The 21,494-nt window shown below is 43.3% G+C and overlaps 4 protein-coding genes across 4 annotated transcripts; 2 read left to right on the forward strand and 2 right to left on the reverse strand.

The window, feature by feature from the left end:
* Positions 1-1,459: 1,459 nt before the first annotated feature.
* HSPB2 (heat shock protein family B (small) member 2) lies at positions 1,460-2,614 on the reverse strand. The gene is made up of 2 exons (XM_081240795.1): positions 2,483-2,614; positions 1,460-1,993 (listed from the first exon to the last, which is right to left on the reverse strand). Exons 1-2 carry the CDS (start codon positions 2,574-2,576, stop codon positions 1,542-1,544), a joined length of 546 nt encoding a protein of 181 aa, XP_081096921.1. The 5' UTR covers positions 2,577-2,614; the 3' UTR covers positions 1,460-1,541.
* An 847-nt stretch (positions 2,615-3,461) lies between these two features.
* Positions 3,462-7,004, forward strand: CRYAB (crystallin alpha B). Its single transcript, XM_081239345.1, has 3 exons — positions 3,462-3,843; positions 5,017-5,139; positions 6,672-7,004. Exons 1-3 carry the CDS (start codon positions 3,643-3,645, stop codon positions 6,873-6,875), a joined length of 528 nt encoding a protein of 175 aa, XP_081095471.1. The 5' UTR covers positions 3,462-3,642; the 3' UTR covers positions 6,876-7,004.
* Positions 7,005-14,100: 7,096 nt separating this feature from the next.
* Positions 14,101-15,583, forward strand: LOC308620212 (TATA-box-binding protein-like). Its single transcript, XM_081239599.1, has one exon. It carries the CDS (start codon positions 14,573-14,575, stop codon positions 15,515-15,517), a length of 945 nt encoding a protein of 314 aa, XP_081095725.1. The 5' UTR covers positions 14,101-14,572; the 3' UTR covers positions 15,518-15,583.
* A 2,790-nt stretch (positions 15,584-18,373) lies between these two features.
* On the reverse strand, positions 18,374-20,961 carry CFAP68 (cilia and flagella associated protein 68). Its single transcript, XM_081240662.1, has 4 exons — positions 20,829-20,961; positions 19,813-20,041; positions 19,156-19,222; positions 18,374-18,694 (listed from the first exon to the last, which is right to left on the reverse strand). Exons 1-4 carry the CDS (start codon positions 20,924-20,926, stop codon positions 18,525-18,527), a joined length of 564 nt encoding a protein of 187 aa, XP_081096788.1. The 5' UTR covers positions 20,927-20,961; the 3' UTR covers positions 18,374-18,524.
* Positions 20,962-21,494: the final 533 nt, after the last annotated feature.

Consider the following 21,494-nt stretch of genomic DNA (forward strand, 5'->3'; position numbering starts at 1 on the left):
GGAACCCTTTCTTTTAAATGAAGCTCAGGTAAAAATTCTAACTACGAAACAGATCAAAGTGAAGCTGTTCTGGTTGAAGTCTGAATAGGATCCTTTTACAGTTCTTTTTCTTCTCAGCTAGACGTTAAGATTCCTGAGAGTAGACAACAAAGGAGCATAGTTTTAAATTTATATTTACAATGTATAACCTCCATAGTATATTACTTGGGGTTTAATAAGTATTTGTTGAATGAGTGAACAAAAGAATACATCAATAGTTATTTCTCTAAGGCATGCTTTAATTTTTAGTAGATGGCAATCCTTTAACCAAGAATTGTATTCTTCAAGTGAGGGTTCTTATCCTGGGGGTCCACAGATTCCCTAAGAGGGGCATATGAATGGATCTCAAGAGCTGTGTGAACCTATTCAAATTGTATGCCAAATTTCGGAGCATGTGTGTTTTTCTGGTAAGAGGATCTATTGCTTTTGTCAGATTTTTCAAGAGGGTCCATAAAAAAAGTTAAGAATCAACCACTTTAATGGAAGAATTTCAGATGTCCATCACAACCTAGTAAAAGATATATTTGCGGGCAGGGAGGTCTTCTGGACACTCCTCAAAGCATACACATGCATGTTCTCTTGATTACAGAGAGTAATTAAGAGGTCAACCCCCCCACCCCCCAGGCTTTCCTGAATACATCATACCCCTAGTATTAAGACTCTACTTCCAAAGGAAGTTTCCCTGGCCATCACCACCATACCAATAACCCTAGCTCCCCTGCATTTAGACTTGGATTGGGTGGAGTGATGCAGCGATTCCTCTCTTTGGGATGTTTCAAGGTTAGAAACAAATGCTTTCTCTCATAGGCAGAGGGTGGGGAGACTTTGTGATTCAGTGACAATGGCAGAGGCTTCCGTGTCTGTGCCCCTGTGACTGCATACTCAATCCCTCAGAATCAGAGATGATTTACGGTGGACAGACCTTAGTATGGGAAACCAGGGCTTTAGGCAACTCTGCAGCCAAAAGCTGTTTTCCCAACCCCTACCCAAAACAGGCCAGACAGTCTGGAGACCCTTGTTTTTGTGTCTCTAATCACCAGCTCAGACAGTGCCCTCTGGGCTGTTTGGATGGCATATCCCTTTTCCCTCCCAGGATCACTCTCTCTTTTGTTGCATTGTGAGAAAATTATGGCCAGGAATTTGATCTGGAGCCAGTGTCAGCTTCCAGGTGTGATCTCAGCATCCAAGTGTGAGCTCAGGGTGCTACGACATTGGGTACATCTAACTGAGGACCTTTTTGTCTAGCTGTCCTTTTTGTCTCCCTCCCTGCCCATCCCATCCTCCAGGCCACAGAATAGGGAGCAGCACAGACAAGGCCCTGAGATTTGGGTTTATTCAGCTCCACCCAAAACTAAATGAAAACACTGACACGTCCCAAGGGACCAAACCATACATTGTGACCATGCACTTTTCCCTTCCCCCAAGGATGCTGCTACTTCTGGGGTGGTGAGCAGCTAGTCCTATCACCGCGGGAGCTAGAAAGGGTGCTGGGTCCGTGGCACTCAGGGCTCAACACTGGCTGCCTCCTCTTCCTCTGGATCAGGAGGTGCAGGGAGCAGGGAGATGTAGACCTCATTGACCTCTGTGTCCAAATGTCGGCCACCCCGAGGCGCCTCCAGGTTGAGGATGCCATCATGGGAGAGAGCAGCGCGGACCCGCCAGGGGTCCACATCAGCAGGCAGGACGTAGGTTCGGCAGAACTCTCTGGACACGAAGCCATGGCGGTCCAGGCGCTGGGGGTGCCGGGCAGACACCTCCAGTAGGTTGTCCACAGTCCTCACGGTTACCTCATCGGGGGTAAAGTGGCTCACATCCAGAAACGCCTGGAACTTGCCCTCACTGAGCCGAAGCTCAGAGGCCCCTGCCCTGCTGCCCTGCCCAGCTTGGGCAGCCCGGGGCCGGACATAGTAGCCATGGTAGAGGGTGGGGGTCAGGATCTCTTCTGGCAGGAGGCCTGAGGGGCAGAGAGACAGAAGGCAAGAGGCAGGATGAGGGAGGATGGGGTGGGAAGGAGGGCGACATGAGAGCAGATCAGGAGGTGAGGCCTCGGGAGAGCTGGAGGGGAGTCAGGAGAAGCAGGCAAGGGGAAGGAGGGGTCCCAGTGGCTGGAATGAGGCGGCTGGGGAGAAGAGATTGAGAAAGGGAATGAGTTGGGATGAAGAAGAGCAAACCAAACCGGGTCTGGGTGGTTCGCAGGGGAGGCATCCCGAGGGGAGCAGGGGCAGGTATCAGAGCACAGCGGGCAGCAGTCCGCACCGAGGTCAGTAGGAAGGGAAGCGAGCCCTGCCCGGGGTGGGGTGAGGGGGGAGTCTGGGGTGGGAGACGGCTCGCCCCAGGAGTTCAGTTAAGCCCGGAGTGGGGTGGAGGCCAGTATCATTGGGAGGCCAGCCCAGAATTTCAGCAGGTGGGGGTGGGAGGCAAGGGGGTGGCGTCCGTGCCATACCTTCCCCGAAGCGCTGCTCGCCCAGGCGGCTCGGGTTGGCAAACTCGTACTCGGCGGTGGCCGGGTGGGCATGTGGCACCGAGCGGCCCGACATGGCTGCAGACCCGCCGGCGGCCCCGGCTCGAGGTGCGGCCCCAGCAGGCGCAGCGGCACCCCTCCAGCTGCCGCAGAGCCCCGGTGCACTCGGAGGTGGGGGCGGGGTCTACACCACCCAAAATAGTGCCGAGCTCGGTGGGGGAGGGGCGGGCAGCGTCCGCGTCGAGCGTGTGGCCCGCGGCGCCTGGACCCCCGCCGTCCCCTCCGCTGCACACCCTTCAGCTGTCACGGGCCCCCCCCCGGGGAGGACAGCTGGGGGTCCTGGCTGCAGAGCGAGCTGGGGAGGGGAGGCTGGTGCCGGAGGCCCCGGAGAGACCGCGCTGAGACCCTCCCAAAGAGTTCGCACGTTTTCCACGCCCCTCTTCTCCTCCTCAGTGGTAGGCAGCCGGCGCTCGGCTTCATCAAGCTGCCCTGGATTTACTGTTCTGCCAGGCCTGTAAAGTGAACGACGCAAACAACTTTCTCCCCTTTCTCTGGGGTGGGGTGAGGGGCCTTCCTGCCTAGATTAAGGTCAGGGTCCTCTCTGAACCCAGGGCGACCCAGGGCACCACGTGGAAACCTGCCGTTGACATGATCACTACTCTCCTTCAGGGACCCACAAAGAGTTAATATCCTGGGGCCCAGCCTAGGAAGATTCCAGTTCCTGCCCAGGCCCAAGATAGTCTCTGGCCGCATTCCCTTGGCATGCTAGGCTGCAGAGGAGGAGGAGGGGCCCACTGCCCACCTGCCTGGGATTCCTGCCTCAGTCCCAACTCCAGAGAAGGGGGTGGGGGTGGGTGCCATGAGGTGTGGACAGAAAGCGAGTAAATCAAGACCAGGACAAGTCACTGGCCAGCTCAGACGTGTTTGTATTTCTCTTTTCTTAGCTCAGTGAGTACTGGGTATGTGTCACACTGCCAAATCCCCAATCACAAGTCTCCGTGAACGGGCAGTGAGCTGGGATAATAAAACCCCTGACATCACCATTCCAGAAGCTTCAGAAGACTGCGTATATAAGGGGCTGGCTGTAGCTGCGGCTGAAGGAGCTGACCAGCCAGCTGAGTCCCCACACTCACCCAGCCACCATGGACATCGCCATCCACCACCCCTGGATCCGCCGCCCCTTCTTTCCTTTTCACTCTCCCAGCCGCCTCTTTGACCAGTTCTTTGGCGAGCACCTGTTGGAGTCTGATCTCTTCCCAGCTTCTACTTCCCTGAGCCCCTTCTACCTTCGGCTGCCTTCGTTTCTGCGGGCACCCAGCTGGATTGACACTGGGCTCTCAGAGGTAAGCCTCCCCTCTGCCAGGACAGGTGAGTTCATTCTGGAGCCTCCTGGAAGCGTCTGCATCCACTGTCCTTTTCCTCCTGGCCTAAATCTGACTAGGTCTAAGGGTCCCAAGTGTCTTAGGCTCTTGTGTGTCCTGCAGTGAAGAAAGATGAGGTCCCTCGTTCCTCTCTTCTCTAGTCACCTGTTTGTGTTCGATGCACCTCTGTAGTTCCTCTCTTCCCCTGTCACCTGTTTGTATTCGATGCACCTCTATATCCTATTTATTACATTTTTTCCATGTGTTATGAAGATCATTCTCTGTCCCATCTTCTAAGTAGGATGTCCCTCTCTGGTTTGGTTCATAATGATCTACAGGGAAAGAGCTGCCTTCAGACTCCTTTGCTCACTTCTTCTAATACCTCACACTCCTGGCAAATACTATCATCTGAAGTTCCAGAGCCAGGAGGCAGTCCTACCTCATCCTGAGCTTTTCATCCCAGCTGCATGGAGCTGGAGACAGCAGCCACTATTTTCTTCCTTTCTATTCCCTCTTCTATGATTTTCTGGGTTTCTCAGGGCTGTGACAGGGCACTGGCCTGGGTCCAAGCCTAATGAGGATAGAAGGTAGATCAATTTAGGGACCCCGCTCCACTTGTCCTGAGAGGGTAGGAGAATGGGGTGAATAGATAAGATTGACAGAAGCTGTCACAGATAACACTCTGGTTTAAAAATATTCAAGAGTGAGTAAACAGGAGCCAAGTGGGCAAGGGCTTTGGAAGGACAATCAGAGCTAGCAGAACATTCCAGATTGAGTGGGTGGGAAACTTGGCAGAGACCTGAGTAAGAAGAAGGGGCTTTTGTCTCACAGACAAATGACAAGGCCAGGCATTGGGTCAGAGAAGCAGCAGAAGCCATGCCCAGACCCATCCTTGTGATTTGTCCCCTGGGTGGCCTGTCTTCTTCCCTGTCCCTGTAAATAAAGTTTGGCCTGATGACCAAATGGTGTGCCTTGGGTACCACTGTGGTGGCACCCCTGAACTAGAGAGTCATGTTTATTCAAAAGGGGATTTTTAGCTAAAAAGAGGAGGATAAACTACCTGGAAAGAAAGCAAGTCTGCAGAATGAGACTGTACTAGTGTTGTTCATATTCCTACTACTTTTGTCTTCCCCTCCCCCACCTTGCTATTTCCAGATGCGGCTGGAGAAGGACAGATTCTCTGTCAACCTGGATGTGAAGCACTTCTCCCCAGAGGAACTCAAGGTCAAGGTGCTGGGAGATGTGATTGAGGTGCACGGCAAACATGAAGAGCGCCAGGTACGTAGCTGACTTTCTCTTCTGCTCATTCATCCAGCGCGTACAATATGCCAGAGACTGCCATCAGCCCCTGAGGCTGGCAGCATTCCATTCCTAAGCCATAAGAGTCAAGAACAGGGATAAACCTGTTGTTGTTATTGTTGTTGTTGTTTTGGCCAGAGAAGTGATCTTTGTTGTTTGTTTTGATTTGATTGCCTCAGATGGGATAGATGGGATGTTAACTTCCTGTTTAAGGAAGGTTCTCAACCTTGAGCACATTAGAATTGCCAGGGGAATTAAAAAAAAAAAAAATCCCAGGGCTTCCCTGGTGGCGCAGTGGTTGAGAGTCCGCCTGCCGATGCAGGGGACACGGGTTTGTGCCCCGGTCCGGTAAGATCCCACATGCTGCGGAGCAGCTAGGCCTGTGAGCCATGGCCACTGAGCCTGCGCGTCCGGAGCCTGTGTTCTGCAATGGGAGGGGCCACAACAGTGAGAGGCCCGCCTACCGCAAAAAAAAAAAAAAAAAAAAAATCCCAATGCTCAGGCATATCCCAGGTCAGTTAAATCAGGATTTTTCAAAGCTCCCTAGGGGATTCTAATGTACAGTTAGTCAAGGTTGAAGACCACTGATTTAGGAGTAGTGGTTGTCAGACATCTGATTGCTTTATATAATTAATTAACTGCATGCACTCGGAAGGCCCTTGAATTTGAGACTTTTCTTTCAGATGTTTTGGAATTCACTTCTCATTAGCCCATCTTAATGCTGAACTACTTGCTTTGCCTAAGCTTCAGAGCTCTACTCACCTCCTAATACCCTAGACCCATGTGGAAATTAGTTGAGAGCCTGTCTGGATAAATGCTTGAGATTCAGCAGGTGTAACGGTTAGGGTCAGAATTCTTGAGCCAAATTCTAAAGAATGGAATAGCTTTTCATTACTTTCTGGGAGAGTTTTTCAATGAATTTGCTTCCTACCGAAGGCAGTGAAAGTGGGGAGTCCTTGCCACTGGACTGCCAGGGAATTCCCAACTCAGAAACTTGTGCACCAAACAGTATAGTGTGAGGTCCTCAAGCTGTTTCAGTTTTGCTTGTATGATTCAACTTTAGATCAGAGCCTCCCTGGAGGGAGTCTTTATTGTTGTTGTTGTTGTTATTAGGTCTATTGGTCTGGAACCTTCTGGAACATTCCTGAAGAGTCAGGACAATTTCTGGGTTTCCTCAGGGACTCAAATCTTAAAAGCCAGATGATATTCCAAATCCTGTAGGCCCAAAAAACATTGATCTAAACCTCTGGGACATACCCCTGAACGTGTCCATGTCTGAGGGTTTAGAGAGCTATGAAGTTTTGGCTGTTCAGACTTCTCAGACTCTCATTGGTAGGAGTGACCACCCAGGCAATTTCATCTTAGTCCAAAACAGAACAGCTATTTAGCTTTCTCTCATGTTGCCATGCATTTAGCCACATCTAAGGGGAAGGACGATGTCTGAGTTCTAGGCAAGTGATGCTATTTCCTGTTCTTATCTCTCTACCTCTTTCCTTATTCTCTTGGATTAGGATGAACACGGCTTCATCTCCCGGGAGTTCCACCGGAAATACCGGATCCCAGCTGATGTGGACCCTCTCACCATTACTTCATCCCTGTCATCTGATGGCATCCTCACTGTGAATGGACCAAGGAAACAGGTCTCCGGCCCTGAGCGCACCATTCCCATCACCCGTGAAGAGAAACCTGCTGTCACTGCAGCCCCCAAGAAGTAGATGCCCTTTCTCTAACTGCATTTTTTAAAACAAGAGAATTTCCCCACCAGTGAATGAAAATCTTGTGACTAGTGCTGAAGCTTATTAATGCTAAGGGCAGGCCCAAATTATTAAGCTAATAAATATCATTCAGCAACAGATAACTGTCTTGTGTTTGAATATTTTGTAATAATCATCACATATGATTTAGGGGACTCCAGGGATATTAGAGTCAGAATGACTGTTTCCAGCATTTACTTATGGGTCACTTAAGCTTTATGGTCTTTAGGTCTTCCATTTATAACAAGGGGTACTGATTTGTACACTAGTTGTAAGGAGTAAATTAAGGAGAAAAAGGAGGTAAAGCCCTTAGCAGAGTTCAAGGAATATTAGTTCCTCTCCTCCCTCTTTGATTTTGGCCCTCAGTTCCAATAACAAATCTGAATGAGGTCTGGATGACAATGCATAAAAGGCCTTAGTACGTCTATGAAATTAATCATGTCACCAGGGAGGAGATGGTGTCCTCAACTTTGACATTTTGCTACTGATAAACATTGCCTTCAGCTGATTCACAAGGTGGACAGGTGATTACCACAATAGGACAGGTAATTATCTCCAAACAAGCCTCTCAGGTGTAGTCCCTTAAGTAGCCAGTAAACACCTATTAAAACTAAGACTGGGAAATATACAATCCATTGACCCACAATTTAAAAAGGTTAACTTTTGTATTTTATTTATTTTTAAATACTTATTTATTTAAGCCACTCTGGGTCTTAGTTGTGGCACGTGGGGTCTTTAGTTGCAGCATGTGGGCTCTTAGTTGTGGCATGCATGTGGGATCTAGTTCCCCAACCAGGATTGGAACCCGGGCCCCCTGCATTGGGAGTGTGGATTTTTACCCACTGGACCATCAGGGAAGTCCCTTATTTTTTTTATTTTTTAAATTTTGTTGAAGTATAGTTGACTTATTATACAATGTTGTGTTAATTTCTGCTCTTCAGCAAAGTGACTCAGTCATCCACATATATATATATATATATATTTTCATATTCTTTTCCATTATGGTTCATCACAGGATATTGAATATAGTTCCCTGTGCTATATGGTAGAACCTTGTTGTTTATCCATCTTATATATAATAGTTTGTATCTGCTAATCCCAAACTCCCAATCCTTTCCTCCCCCATCCCCCCCCACAGGCAACCACAAGTCTGTTCTCTATGTCTGTGTGTCTGTTTCTGTTTCGTAGGTATGTTCATTTGTGTAATATTTTAGTTTAGTTTAGTTTTTTTTTTTTTTTTTTGGCCGCACCATGCAGCATGTAGGATCTTAGTTCCCCGATCAGGGATCAAACCTGCACCCCCTGCATTGGAAGCATGGAGTTTTAACCACTGGACCACCAGGAAAGTCCCTTTTTATTATTTATTTATTTATTTATTGGTGTGTCATATTTTAGATTCCACATATAAGTGATATCATATGGTTTTTGTCTTTAAAAGGTTTAAGAATTACAGTGAATAACAACAGATCAATAAGTGATTATATTATTTAGCTTAAACAAAGACATACTGCTCTACAAAAACACCTCTATTTCACTTTTGTGAGTCTAGACAAACTTCTGATTCAATTAATGAAAAATAGCCCTGGTATAAATGTTTAGAGACAACTCTTATTTTTCCTGCACCCTCTTCCAGCTGATTTCTGATTTCTCACAAGGACTCTTTCCTTCACAAAACCTACAGTTTGGGGAATGGCCACGCTTGGCCATGCTTTTAAAATATGACATGTGAAACAACTGTCGAAAGCTTTTATGTTGCAGGGGTGTGGAGCTAGGACAATATACATTGCAAATCTATACAGGTTCAAAATGTTTTCTCTTAAAAAAACTACTTCCTAATAGTCTGAAATGCTGTGATCTAGCCAGAAGTCAGATTTCTCTAAACTTAGAGCCAATTTTTACGGCTGTGTAGCAGACATTGTTGGCTGCCTAAGTAACCTATTTACCACCTTCAGTCTTGCCAACAGCACCCCAGATTGGTTTAGGTATCCACCATATTCTTCCTAGCCATGTGCTTCAGGAAAGTGAAGGGATCCCCAAGCTCCAGTCAGAATTGGTCTAAATCGATCATGGAAATTCCCTTCCTTCTGTAGGGATTAGTCTTGAAAGGGCTACAACCGAATTATGATAAATGAGACAGGATGGAAATTCGCTATAGATGCTTCCAGAAAGGCTTTTTACCTTTAAAAAGACTTGCCAAAAAAGAGAGAGGGAGGGGGGAAAGAGGGAGAGGGAGAGAGACAGTGAGAAAGAGAGAGACAGAGACAGAGAGAGAGATTGATTTTTTTCTTCCTCTGCATGTTGGAACATGAGAATGTGATACTCAGATTGCTGTAGGCATCTTGAAACCATGAGGGAGCCTCCATTATATACTGATGATGGTTGAGCAAGAAGATGGTAAGACTCTGAGACCTTGATGGGTCATTGAACTGCTTAACTGGTCAACTTTAGAGCTTCCTTACTTCACAATGTCTTATTACATCTCATTTTTGTTTAATCTTTTTTGATGAGGGTTTTATGTTACTGGTATGCAAAAACACCTTAACTGATTGAGGCTGAATTAAGTAGTGTAAAAAACTGAAGAATGCTCTGGAAACCATGTGTCAGCTTTAATCATTTTAGTGAATTACCAGATTTCTCAAGCAGACATAATCTTAATGATTTGATCTTAAATGAATCACACTTTGTCTATTAGAGTATGATATTTATGTTTTTGAAAAATTTGTTCAGAATGTGCAGGGTCACCTTTCTTGTTTATTATTACCATCCCCAAGTTAGACTAGTTTTTGGTTGTTATTCTTTTCCAGATCACATGCTTTGCTATAGCTATTTGTTCACTGCTATTAGTATAGGACTTTTCTAGTCTAGCATATTTGAGGGATTTTTCTTTAGCTTTATAGCTAGCTCTTCCATAATTCTACTTCATTCCCTATGTCTGAATTATGCCAGAAGTTTGTTGAGGCAATTTTAATTAGCATTTATTATGTTTTTTAATATGAGCTAACATTTATTAAGCACTTACTATTAGGTATGCACTGTGCTAAGAAGTGCTTTACCTTTTTTTAAGCTATCATTCTTTTAAAGAATAAATCTGGGAAATGTGTGTAGAGTACATACATATAATTTCAATAAGATGTAACATTTAGAAACCAAATGGATGTTTTGCCTAATGGTTTGGGAATGATACATATTTTCATGATTAGAAAAATCCTATTTAATACCTCACATTTTATTTGAATATTGCACTGGATTTGATCTTTGCTCTGAAGATTTACAATGACTAGTTTTTTAATGTATATATATTTTAATTAATTTATTTATTTTTTTGACTGCATTGGGTCTTCGTTGCTGTGCATGGACTTTCTCTAGTTGTGGCGAACGGGGGCTACTCTTCGTTGCGGTGCACAGGCTTCTCATTGCAGTGGCTTCTCTTGTTGCAGAGCACGGGCTCTAGGCGTGTGGGCTTCAGCAGCTGTGGCTCATGGGCTCTAGAGCACGGGCTCAGTAGCTGTGGAGCATGGGCTTAGCTGCTCCGTGGCATGTGGAATCTTCCTGGACCAGGGCTCGAACCAGTGTCCCCTGCATTGGCAGGCGGATTCTTAACCACTGTGCCACCAGGGAAGTCCCTTACAATGACTATTCATTCAACAATTATTTGAGTGCCTACCGTGTGCTAGCTACAAAAATAAGACATGCTTTTTTGCCCTAACACAATTAAAAATTGAGCAGAAGAACAGGCAAGTAAAAAGACGTAGATTTCAAGTTTCTACGATGTCCACTCAAAATGTCTGTTATGGGGACACTTAAGGGGCTTACCTACCCTGGACATAGAAGGAATCCTGGAGATGGTTACTCCTGACCAAATTTTTTTAACAGCTTTATTGAGATATCATTCATTACTATACTATTTACCCATTGAAAGTGTACAATTTAATGGTTTTATTTATATTCACAGAGTTGTACATCCATCACCAAAGTCAATTTTAGGACATTTAATTAGCCAAGATGCTAACTTATACCCATTAGTTATCACCCTCCAATGCCCACCCCTCAGCCCTAGGCAACCTCTAGTCTACATTCTGTCTCTATGTATTTGCCTATTTTGGACATTTAAGTGGAATCATACAATACGTGGCCCTATGTGACTAGCTTCTTTCACTTAGCAGAATGTTTTAAAGTATCCGCCATATGGTTGCATGTATCAGTACTTCACTCCTTTCTATTGCCAAATAATATTTCTTTACATGGATCTACTGCCTTTTATTTACCCATTCATCAATTGATGGACATTTGAGTTACTTCCACTTTTTGTCTATTATGAATAATGCTGCTATGAACATTCATGTACTAGTTTTTGTGTGGACATATGTTTTCATTTCTCTTGAGTATATATCTAGGAGTGGAATTGCTGGATTATATGGTAACTTTCCATCTAGCCTTTTGAGGTACTGTTAGACTATTTTCCAAGGCAGCTGCCCATTTTTTTTTTAATTAACGTATTTCGTTTTTATTTGTTTTTGGCTGTGTTGGGTCTTTGTTGCTGTGCGCGGGCCTTCTCTAGTTGTGACCAGCGGGGGCCACTCTTCGTTGCGGTGCCCAGGCTTCACTGCAGTGGCTTCTCTTGTTGAGGAGCACGGGCTCTAGGCATGCGGGCTTCAGTAGTTGTGGCTCGCGGGCTCTAGAGCGCAAGCTCAGCAGCTGTGGCACACGGGCTCAGCTGCTCCGCAGCATGTGGGATCTTCCCGGACCAGGGCTCGAACCCAGGTGCCTTGCATTGGCAGGCAGATTCTTAACCACTGCGCCACCAGGGAAGCCCAGATGCCCATTTAAAATTCCCACCAGCAGTGTATGAGGGTTCCAACCTCTCAATATCTTCACCAACAGTTATAATTATTTATCTTTTTGGTTATAGCCATCCTAGTGGGTGTCTGACTGAATTCTTAATGGTTTATAGGACTGCGCAAGGTTAAGAGGGAAGAAAATGCATCTAGAAGGGGGAACAGCATGAAGTGCCCAGGCAGGTATTGATATTTATGTTTGGTTGGAGCACTAGATATATGAGAGGGAATGTGGGAGATGAGGAATAAGAGTCAGAAAGTAGAGAAAACTCTGCTAAGGAGTTTGAAGTTTATTTTGAAGGCTATAAAAGCCAGTGAAAGATTTTAACCAAGAGAGTAGCATGACACACTCTGCAGTTTTAGATTTAATCTGGGAGCAATATAGTGATTGATAAATACAGACCAAAATGGAAAATAGAGACATCAACCAAAAGGGTAAGAGCGAGAAATAATGGGAAAGTGGAATATGGCAAAGGCAATAGAGATGTAACAAAGAGGGACATAATCAAGACATAATGTGGAGATAGAATTTATAGGGCTTGGTATCTGTTTTAATGGGAAGGATGAGAAAGGGGGATTCAAAATAATTCCTTGCTTTCTGTTTTTGACAATTGTGTGAATTTATTATGCAATATGTAATATTAAAAATAAGAAAGAGTGGTTAAGACACATAAAAGAAAACTATGGAATTCACCAAGATATGAAATATATAAGATTGACAAATTTGAGACTGAAGATTATGAACTCAGTTGTAGGTATCAGGAAATTACCTCAACCATATATGAAAAACCCACAGCAAACATCATATCAGTGGTGAAGATTGAAAGCCTTTCCTCTAAGACTAGGATCAAGACAGGGATGTCCACTTTTACCACTTCTATTCAATATATTATTGCAAGTTCTAGCCAGAGAAATTAGGTAAGAAAAAGAAAAGCATCCAAGTTGGAAAGAAACAAGTAAAACTATTTCTATTTACAAAAGACATGATCTTACATATACAAAACCCTAAAGATTTCGCCAAAAATATAAATTAGAACTAATAAACAAGTTCAGCAACACTGCAGGATATAAAACCAACAAACACACAAAAATTAGTTGCATTTCTGTACACTAACAATGAATAGTCCAAAAAGGAAATTAAGAAAACAATTCCATTTACAATAGCATCAGGAAGAATAAAACATTCGAGGAATAGTCGAGGAATAATCTCGACTAAGGAGGCAAAAAATTTGTACACTAAAAACTATAAGACATTGCTAAAATAAATTAAAGAAGACATAAATGGAAAGACGTCTATGTTCACGGATTGGAAAACTTAATACTGTTAAGATATCAATACTAGCTAAAGTGATCTACAGATTCAAAGCAATTCTTATCAAAATTCCAATAATGTTTTTTGCAGAGATAGAAAATTCCACCCTAAAATTCACAGATTTCTCTAGTTGCAGCGAGCTGGGGCTACACTTCATTACGGTGCATAGGCCTCTCATTGTGGTGGCTTCTCTTGTTGTGGAGCACAGGCTCTAGGTGTGCACCTAGAGCTGCATTGGGCCACAGTTGTGGCACACAGGCTCAGCAGTTGTGGCTCATGGGCTTAGTTGCTCCGTGGCATGTGGGATCTTCCTGGGCCAGAGCTTGAACCTGAGTCCCCTGCATTGGCAGGTGGATTCTTAACCACTGCACCACCAGGGGAGTCCCAAAATGGTACATTTTATGTTATGTATATTTTATCACAATAAAAGATATGCTGAATCAGGCTCCTGGACTTCAGACTATACTACAAAGCTACAGTAATCAAGACAGTATGGTACTGGCACAAAAACAGAAAGATAGTTCAGTGGAGCAGGATAGAAAGCCCAGAGATAAACCCACGCACATATGGTCACCTTATCTTTGATAAAGGAGGCAAGAATATACAATAGAGAAAAGACAGCCTCCTCAATAAGTGGTGCTGGGAAAACTGGACAGCTACATGTAAAAGAATGAAATTAGAACACTCCCTAACACCACACACAAAAATAAACTCAAAATGGATTAAAGACCTAAATGTAAGGCCAGGCACTATAAAACTCTTAGAGGAAAACATAGGCAGAACACTCTATGACATACATCACAGCAAGATCCTTTTTGACCCACCTCCTAGAAAAATGGGAAAAAAAATGGGACCTAATGAAACTTAAAAGCTTTTGCACAGCAAAGGAAACCATAAACAACACGAAAAGACAACCCTCAGAATGGGAGAAAATATTTGCAACTGAAGCAACTGACAAAAGATTAATCTCCAAAATTTACAAGCAGCTCACATGCAGCTCAATATCAAAAAAACAAACAAACAAACAACCCAATCCAAAAATGGGCAGAAGACCTAAATAGACATTTCTCCAAAGAAGGTATACAGATTGACAACAAACACATGAAAGGATGCTCGACATCACTAATCATTAGAGAAATGCAAATCAAAACTACAATGAGGTATCACCTCACACCAGTCAGAATGGCCATCATCAAAAAATCTACAAACAAGAAATGCTGGAGGGAACTGGCGGAAGTGACGTTAACAAAGGGAGCCAGGAGTTCTGTAGAGTCAGAAAGGGTCGCCGTAGCGGGCGCCTCGGCCGTTTGCGGCTTAACTTCGTTTTCGCCGACCGGTAGTTGTCTCTGCAGTGACTCCAGCAGCATCACTGTTTCTTGGTGTGCATGAAGATAACCCAGAGAGTTGAGGAAGTCGCTAAGAGTGTGCTGGGGATGCTCTAGGAAAAGGCTGAATGCTGAGGTGATTCCCAGTCCAAAGGTTTTTGATTTGCCAAAAAGAAAGTGAACCTCATGGATCAGAACAACAGCTTCCCACATTATGCCCAGAGCCTGGCCTCCCCTCAGGGTGCCATGACTCCTGGAATCCCTGTCTTTAGTCCGATGATGCCGTATGGCACAGGACTGACTCCGCAGCCTATTCAGAGCACCAACAGTCTGTCTATTTTGGAAGAACAGCAAAGGCAGCAGCAGCAGCAGCAGCAGCAGCGGCAGCAGCAGCAGCAGGCGGCAGTGGCAGCCGTTCAGCAGTCGACCTCCCAGCAGGCAACCCAGGGGGCCTCCGGCCAGACACCACAGCTTTTCCACTCACAGACTCTTACGACCGCACCCTTGCCGGGCACCACTCCCCTGTATCCCTCCCCCATGACTCCCATGACCCCCATTACCCCTGCCATGCCAGGCTCGGAGAGCTCTGGGATTGTGCCGCAGCTGCAAAATATTGTATCCACAGTGAATCTTGGCTGTAAACTTGACCTAAAGACCATTGCACTTCGTGCCCGGAATGCTGAATATAATCCCAAGCGGTTTGCTGCTGTAATCATGAGAATAAGAGAGCCCCGGACCACTGCACTGATATTCAGTTCTGGGAAGATGGTGTGCACAGGAGCCAAGAGTGAAGAACAGTCCAGACTAGCAGCAAGAAAATATGCCAGGGTTGTACAGAAGTTGGGTTTTCCAGCTGAATTCTTGGACTTCAAGATTCAGAACATAGTGGGGAGCTGTGACGTGAAGTTCCCTATAAGGTTGGAAGGCCTTGTGCTTACCCACCAACAGTTCAGTAGTTATGAGCCAGAGTTATTTCCTGGTTTAATCTACAGAATGATCAAACCGAGAATTGTTCTCCTTATTTTTGTTTCTGGAAAAGTTGTATTAACAGGTGCTAAAGTCAGAGCAGAAATTTATGAAGCCTTTGAGAACATCTACCCTATTCTAAAGGATTTCAGGAAGACAACGTAATGGCTGTCATGTACTCCTGCCTCCCCCACCCACTTGTTTTATTAAAACAAATCAGTTCTGGTACAATTAGTGGTGTTGTGGACGGCCCCATGTGATGAGAGGATGGATGTCTGGTTGTAGGTTGCAGCACGAGGTGAAGCTCTCCTGCATGTGTACCCCATAGGGGTGCCAGGGAGGGGGTATTATTTCTGCACAGAGAACACCGAAGTGTTACTGTAAGTTGCTCGAACTGTGCTGCTATTTGGGCAGCGATGCCCGTTTATTTATATTTAGATTTTAAGCACTTACTGTTGTTGACAAGTTGGTTTAAGGGACAAAACTTTTAAAGCCACCTCAACAATCCATTGGACTTTGTTTAATTTCTTCCCCATAAACCACAGTTTTTATATTTCTACCAGAAAAGTAAAAATCTTTTTTAAAAGTGTTGTTTTCTAATTTGTAACTCCTATGGGTTATTTTTGTGCCACATTCCGCCTTTTCAGTATTGCAGGACAGAATAGAAATGTATTAATGAAAACAAATGGCTGTACATATTTTTCTTCCTTCAGAGTACTCTGTACAATAAATGATGTTTATAAAAGTGAAAAAAAAAAGAAATGCTGGAGAGGGTGTGGAGAAAAGGGAACCCTCTTGCACTGCTGGTGGGAATGTAAATTGATACAGCCACTATGGAGAACAGTATGGAGGTTCCTTAAAAAACTAAAAAGAGAACTACCATACGACCCAGCAATCCCACTACTGGGCATATACCCTGAGAAAACCATAATTCAAAAAGAGTCATGTACCACAATGTTCATTGCAGCTCTATTTACAATAGCCAGGACATGGAAGCAACCTAAGTGTCCATCGACAGATGAATGGATAAAGAAGATGTGGCCCATACGTACAGTGGAATATTACTCAGTCATAAAAAGAAACGAAATTGAGTTACTTGTAGGGAGGTGAATGGACATACAGTGTGTCATACAGAGTGAAGTAAGTCAGAAAGAGAAAGACAAATACTGTATGCTAACACATATATATATGGAATCTAAAAAACAAAAAGGTTCTGAAGAACCTAGGGGCAGGACAGGAATAAGGATGCAGATGTAGAGAATGGACTTGAGGATATGGGGAGGGGGAAGGGTAAGCTGGGCTGAAGTGAGAGAGTGGCATGGACATATATACACTACCACATGTAAAATAGCTAGCTAGTGGGAAGCAGCCGCATAGCACAGGGAGATCAGCTGGGTGCTTTTTGACCACCTAGAGGGGTGGGATAGGGAGGGTGGGAGGGAGGGAGACGCAAGAGGGAAGGGATATGGGGATATATGTATATGTATAGCTGATTCAGTTTGATATAAAGTAGAAACTAACAAACCATTGTAAAGCAATTATACTCCAATAAAGATGTTAAAAAATACGCTGGATACCTAGGGTATAGGACAGATATATAACATATAAACTTAAAACATGTGCCTATAAAATATTCATATTGCAGGAACACACACCAATGAATTATTAGTATTAATAAGAGACAACACAAATTCTAAAGTTGATCTGACAATACAATGCAATTTCCATCAATATCCTAACAGTATCTTTTTGTGGAACTTGACAAGTTGATCCTAAAATTTATATTGAAATGCAAAGGGTCAAAAATAGCTAAGACCCTCTTGAAGAAAAACAAGGTAAAATGATTTGATCTACTGGATATTAAGACTTATACAATTATCATAATTAAGATAGTGAGGTAATTAAGCCATTGTAGCTAAGATGGGATTTTAAAAAATGACAAATAGGCCAATGGAATGTAAGAGAGCCCAGAAACAGCTCCAAGTATACAGTTAGTTGATTTGTAATAAAAATGGCTTTGAAGTGCAGTGAAGAAGGTATGGTCTTTTTAATAACTAATATGGGGACAACTGGATAGCCATACAGGAAAAAAATAAAACTTTGTCAGTACCTAACATCATATATAACATAAATTCCATATTTATACCCATGACATAAAATAATGAAGGTTTGGGAGGTAATATATGGGAGATATCTCCCAAATATTATATTGTTACCTTAAACAGGAGAGCAAAAAGATTGGAAAATACTGATGTTTAGTCATGTTAAGACTATTGTCTCCCAGTGTTCACCAACCCTAAACTATTCACAACCTTTTCTCAATCGCTGCCAGTTCCCCACAATGAAAGACCCATCTTAAAGCAGCAGAGTCATCCCAAATTCCTAAAAATACCCTACCCTAACATCACCCTTTTCAATCATTAACAAGACTGTGTAAAGTTGAGGTTCTTCCTTGCCAAAGCCTTCATAAATAACTCAGTTTTGTTTGATCAACTTTTCTTCGGTGACTTTTGTGGGGGAGTAAAAAACGGACAATCCTTATCTTTTTTAGATATAAACTGAAATATTTATAGATGAAATAATACAATTTCTGAGAAAAATTTAAAAATAGAGAAAGTAGATAGGGATAGATAAGATTGGTAATAACCATTGTTGAAGGTGGGTAATGGTACATGGGAGTTCTTTATACTATTCTGTCTACTTTTGTATGTTTTAAATCTTCTATAATAATAAAAAGTTATTTTTCTTTTTCTAGTCCTTAAGAGGGGATATATTTATTAAGGTCACAGTAAATGTAAACTCTCTGACCATGACTACCAGGCTCACATCCAGAAAGCATCTAGCCAAATGTGTTCTAAGTCATGATGGATTCTGCAGTTCCGCCCCTGATGGAAGGCAGGGAAAAGCAGAGTGGCTGTAGATTTGAGAGAAATAATTCTTTTTAATGCCTTCCTACAACACCCGTAATGTAGACCTAAGAGTAGAAATAATTAACTTAAATTTGACATTTAAATTTTGGTTTTAAAAAAAAGGAATAGAGAATATTTTTTGTGCTTTATTTATTCAGAGAGTGAAATTGTGCTACAGTCAGCTAAATTCTTAGTTGTTCTTAGAATGTGCTCCTTCCTACATTCTACACTGGAAAAATGAAACTTCTTATTCTTTCTTAGAATCATGGATTCTGAAATTGGCAGTTATTAGGATTCCACACACACACAGAGTGATGCTCAATTTGAGGCTCTGAATAGCTACTCATGTAAGTTGACTTTTCTTTGCATTTGTATGGAGGAGGAACCAGCTCAGGTTGATGTCCTGGGAACCAGTGAGGCTCTCGCTTATACCCTGAGGGAAGAGAAAAGAGAAGGAGTCTTAGTAACCAATCTCATTCTTATTTCTGAGGGAATAGACAGTGAGGGTATAGACAGTGAATCCTGTCAAAATTGAGAAAACAGAGAAATCATTCACTCATCCATTCACTTATTCATTCATTCAATTTACTTTTATTTGTGTTCCTTCTATGTTCCAAGCACTGAGTTAGGTCCTGAGAATATAAGAATTAAAAAGAATAGTCCAGGGCTTCCCTGGTGGCGCAGTGGTTGAGAGTCCGCCTGCCGATGCAGGGGACACGGGCTCGTGCTCTGGTCCGGGAAGATCCCACATGCTGCGGAGCGGCTAGGCCTGTGAGCCATGGCTGCTGAGCCCGCGTGTCCGGAGCCTGTGCTCCGCAACGAGAGAGGCCACAACAGTGAGAGGCCCGCGTACCGCAAAAAAAAAAAAAAAAAAAAAAAGAATAGGCCACCTACTATGGGTTGAAAGTGGTATTTTGTTGTTGTAGCTTGTGTCATATGTCATTTCAAAATAGTGTCCAAACTGCAAAGAAAAAGTAGTAGATTAAAAATACAGGAGTCTATAACCAATAATGGGAAATACAGGACACAATGACATGAATTCTAACTGTGTCATATTTTAGATTGACTATAAGTCTATATGTCATTAGCCTATATCCTACTAATGTTCACATACTTTGTTGGTTTGTTTGTTTAGGAGATTTAAGGGCAAGATGCAGATAAACAACAAGTCTAGGTAGGCAGGGACCAGGGAAGAAGCTACCCTGAGTCAGAAAACATTATATATATATATATATATATATATATATATATATATATATATATATATATATATATATATATATATATTTCTGTAGATTGATGAAGTCCAAAGAGAAGCAAGAGAAAAAGCATGCTACTCATCCTTTCATTACCTTACAATAATATAATGGTCAACCTGATAGTAAAGTGGGACAGGCATTCCAGCTGAGGACTGTTGCCCTTTCCCAACCACTCAATGAACAGAAGTCTGAGAGATCTCAGCATTGGAAGTTATCAGATTCCTGCCTCTCAAATTGCCATTGGTATTTCCTTTTCTAACAGAAGGAAACAAAGAAGAGAAAGTTCAATTACCTGGGAAGGCAAGGGTTTGGGCCGCACGATATTCTTTAGGTCATATCTTTCCTGGTTCCAGTTGCCCATGAGGGTATGGTTTGAATAGGCATCTTCATTAGTGGTACATCTCCATCCATACTGGAAAAACTTGGACATATCATTCCAATCTGTCCACACTTCAGCATGGCCATCTGCATTAATGAGGCTGCCACAGTGTGGGTTCGTAAGAAGAGAGGTGAGGAACTGTCTCCGGGAAAAGGCAGGGATAGAAAAGCTTGTTGCACAAACCAGAGAGGAGGAAAGGCATCCCTATCTCTTCCTTCACCAAGCATAACATAACACCTTCTATGAATCTAGGCTTTCCTCCCAGTTTAATTGTTGTGGTTCAGTTTCTTTCTCTCCAAGTTCATGAATCCTTTGACCTGCCCTCTCAATCAGCAGTAGTAGGTGACTATATAGATTAAATGTCCCCCCCCAGCAAAAGACAGGAGAACTTCAGTACCCCCAATACTATATGGAGAACTAGAAAATGTTCTGGTAATTTTGAGATGTAGGAATTTAAGGACTAAGAGTATTGCTATCGTCAAAGAGGACAGGAAGAAATGAGAGTTGGATAACTAGATAATATAATAAATGATCAATAAATGATAGCTTCCTTCCTTCTGGGCCCAGATCAAATGTCACTTCTCAGGATGTGGCATTCCCTTTTCATGATGCCTTCCCTCAAGTTAACTTCTCTTTCACTTGTCTCACACAGAACTTTATATTCACATCTTTATATATTTATAACTTTATACCATATGTTAGAGTTCTTCAAGGAAATGTGGAATCTCCTACAATGATCCCTTGAGGACAGGATCTGTGTCTTTTTCATTACCATATCCTTTCCTTCCGTCTACCCTCCTAATCAATAGTACTTTGCACATACCAGATGACCAATGTCTGAATTTCAATTTTTTATAAGTAATCAGAAGCCTAACCATGTTTACTTTTGGTTAAAAGATGAGTCTGGTCCCTTGGCTTAGGAGCAAGACAATACCTTCCCTGAAGCTGAGTCATTTGAAGTTGAGGAGCTTGTGTTGTTTGAAGATTTTATAGTAGAGTGACAGAAAACCTTGCTCTGCCGTTCCATGTTCTTTAAAGGAAGAGAGGTTACCAAACCTGGCCCTCCCAGTTCTCCAAGCAAAGAAAGAATATAGATCACCCAGATCACCAGATGGCCATGAGTTGGGAGTCACCACCCACCCACCTTTCCACAGGTAGAGACAAAGCCAACACTGTAGGTTTAAAGGTAACTGCTCTCACACCATGTGCCTTTGTGAAGAAAGATGCACACACTGATGTCAACAAACAGCATGATGACTAAAGAGTAGCTGGTCCTACAAAGTCCAACAGACCAAGTACTCAGACTGCAAACCAAGATGACACCGTCCCTGGGGCTGTAAGGACAGACATCACCACCCACTCAGTCGTCCAAGCCTGAAACCTGGGGCTTATCTTAGACTCTGATTTCTCTTTCAACTCCCTACATCCATTCTCAATCACTAGGTCTTGTTGATTTTTGAATCAGTCCACTACCCTCCATCTCCACTGCCAAGTTCCAATTCAGATCACTATCAGCCTTAGTTTCCATTACTGCAGTAGCCTTCTCTCTGACCTCCTTGCCATCAGCCTTTTTCTCCTCCTATCATTTCTCCATA

Source organism: Mesoplodon bidens (assembly GCF_964165515.1).
Source record: "Mesoplodon bidens genome assembly, chromosome: 7".
Taxonomy (NCBI): Eukaryota; Metazoa; Chordata; class Mammalia; order Artiodactyla; family Ziphiidae; genus Mesoplodon; species Mesoplodon bidens.

Bases quoted from the DNA above. Each gene is read 5' to 3' on its own strand.
- HSPB2 (XM_081240795.1), bottom strand. From the start codon at position 2,576: ATGTCGGGCCGCTCGGTGCCACATGCCCACCCGGCCACCGCCGAGTAC. The intron at 1,994-2,482 runs GTATGGCACGGA...TCTGCCCCTCAG, and splicing joins CGAGCAGCGCTTCGGGGAAG to GCCTCCTGCCAGAAGAGATC.
- CRYAB (XM_081239345.1), top strand. From the start codon at position 3,643: ATGGACATCGCCATCCACCACCCCTGGATCCGCCGCCCCTTCTTTCCT. The intron at 3,844-5,016 runs GTAAGCCTCCCC...TGCTATTTCCAG, and splicing joins TTGACACTGGGCTCTCAGAG to ATGCGGCTGGAGAAGGACAG. The intron at 5,140-6,671 runs GTACGTAGCTGA...CTCTTGGATTAG, and splicing joins GCAAACATGAAGAGCGCCAG to GATGAACACGGCTTCATCTC.
- LOC308620212 (XM_081239599.1), top strand. From the start codon at position 14,573: ATGGATCAGAACAACAGCTTCCCACATTATGCCCAGAGCCTGGCCTCC.
- CFAP68 (XM_081240662.1), bottom strand. From the start codon at position 20,926: ATGGAACGGCAGAGCAAGGTTTTCTGTCACTCTACTATAAAATCTTCA. The intron at 19,223-19,812 runs GTAATTGAACTT...TTTTCTTTGCAG, and splicing joins CCAAACCCTTGCCTTCCCAG to TTTGGACACTATTTTGAAAT. The intron at 18,695-19,155 runs GTAGGTGGCCTA...CTCTTCCCTCAG, and splicing joins AATACCACTTTCAACCCATA to GGTATAAGCGAGAGCCTCAC.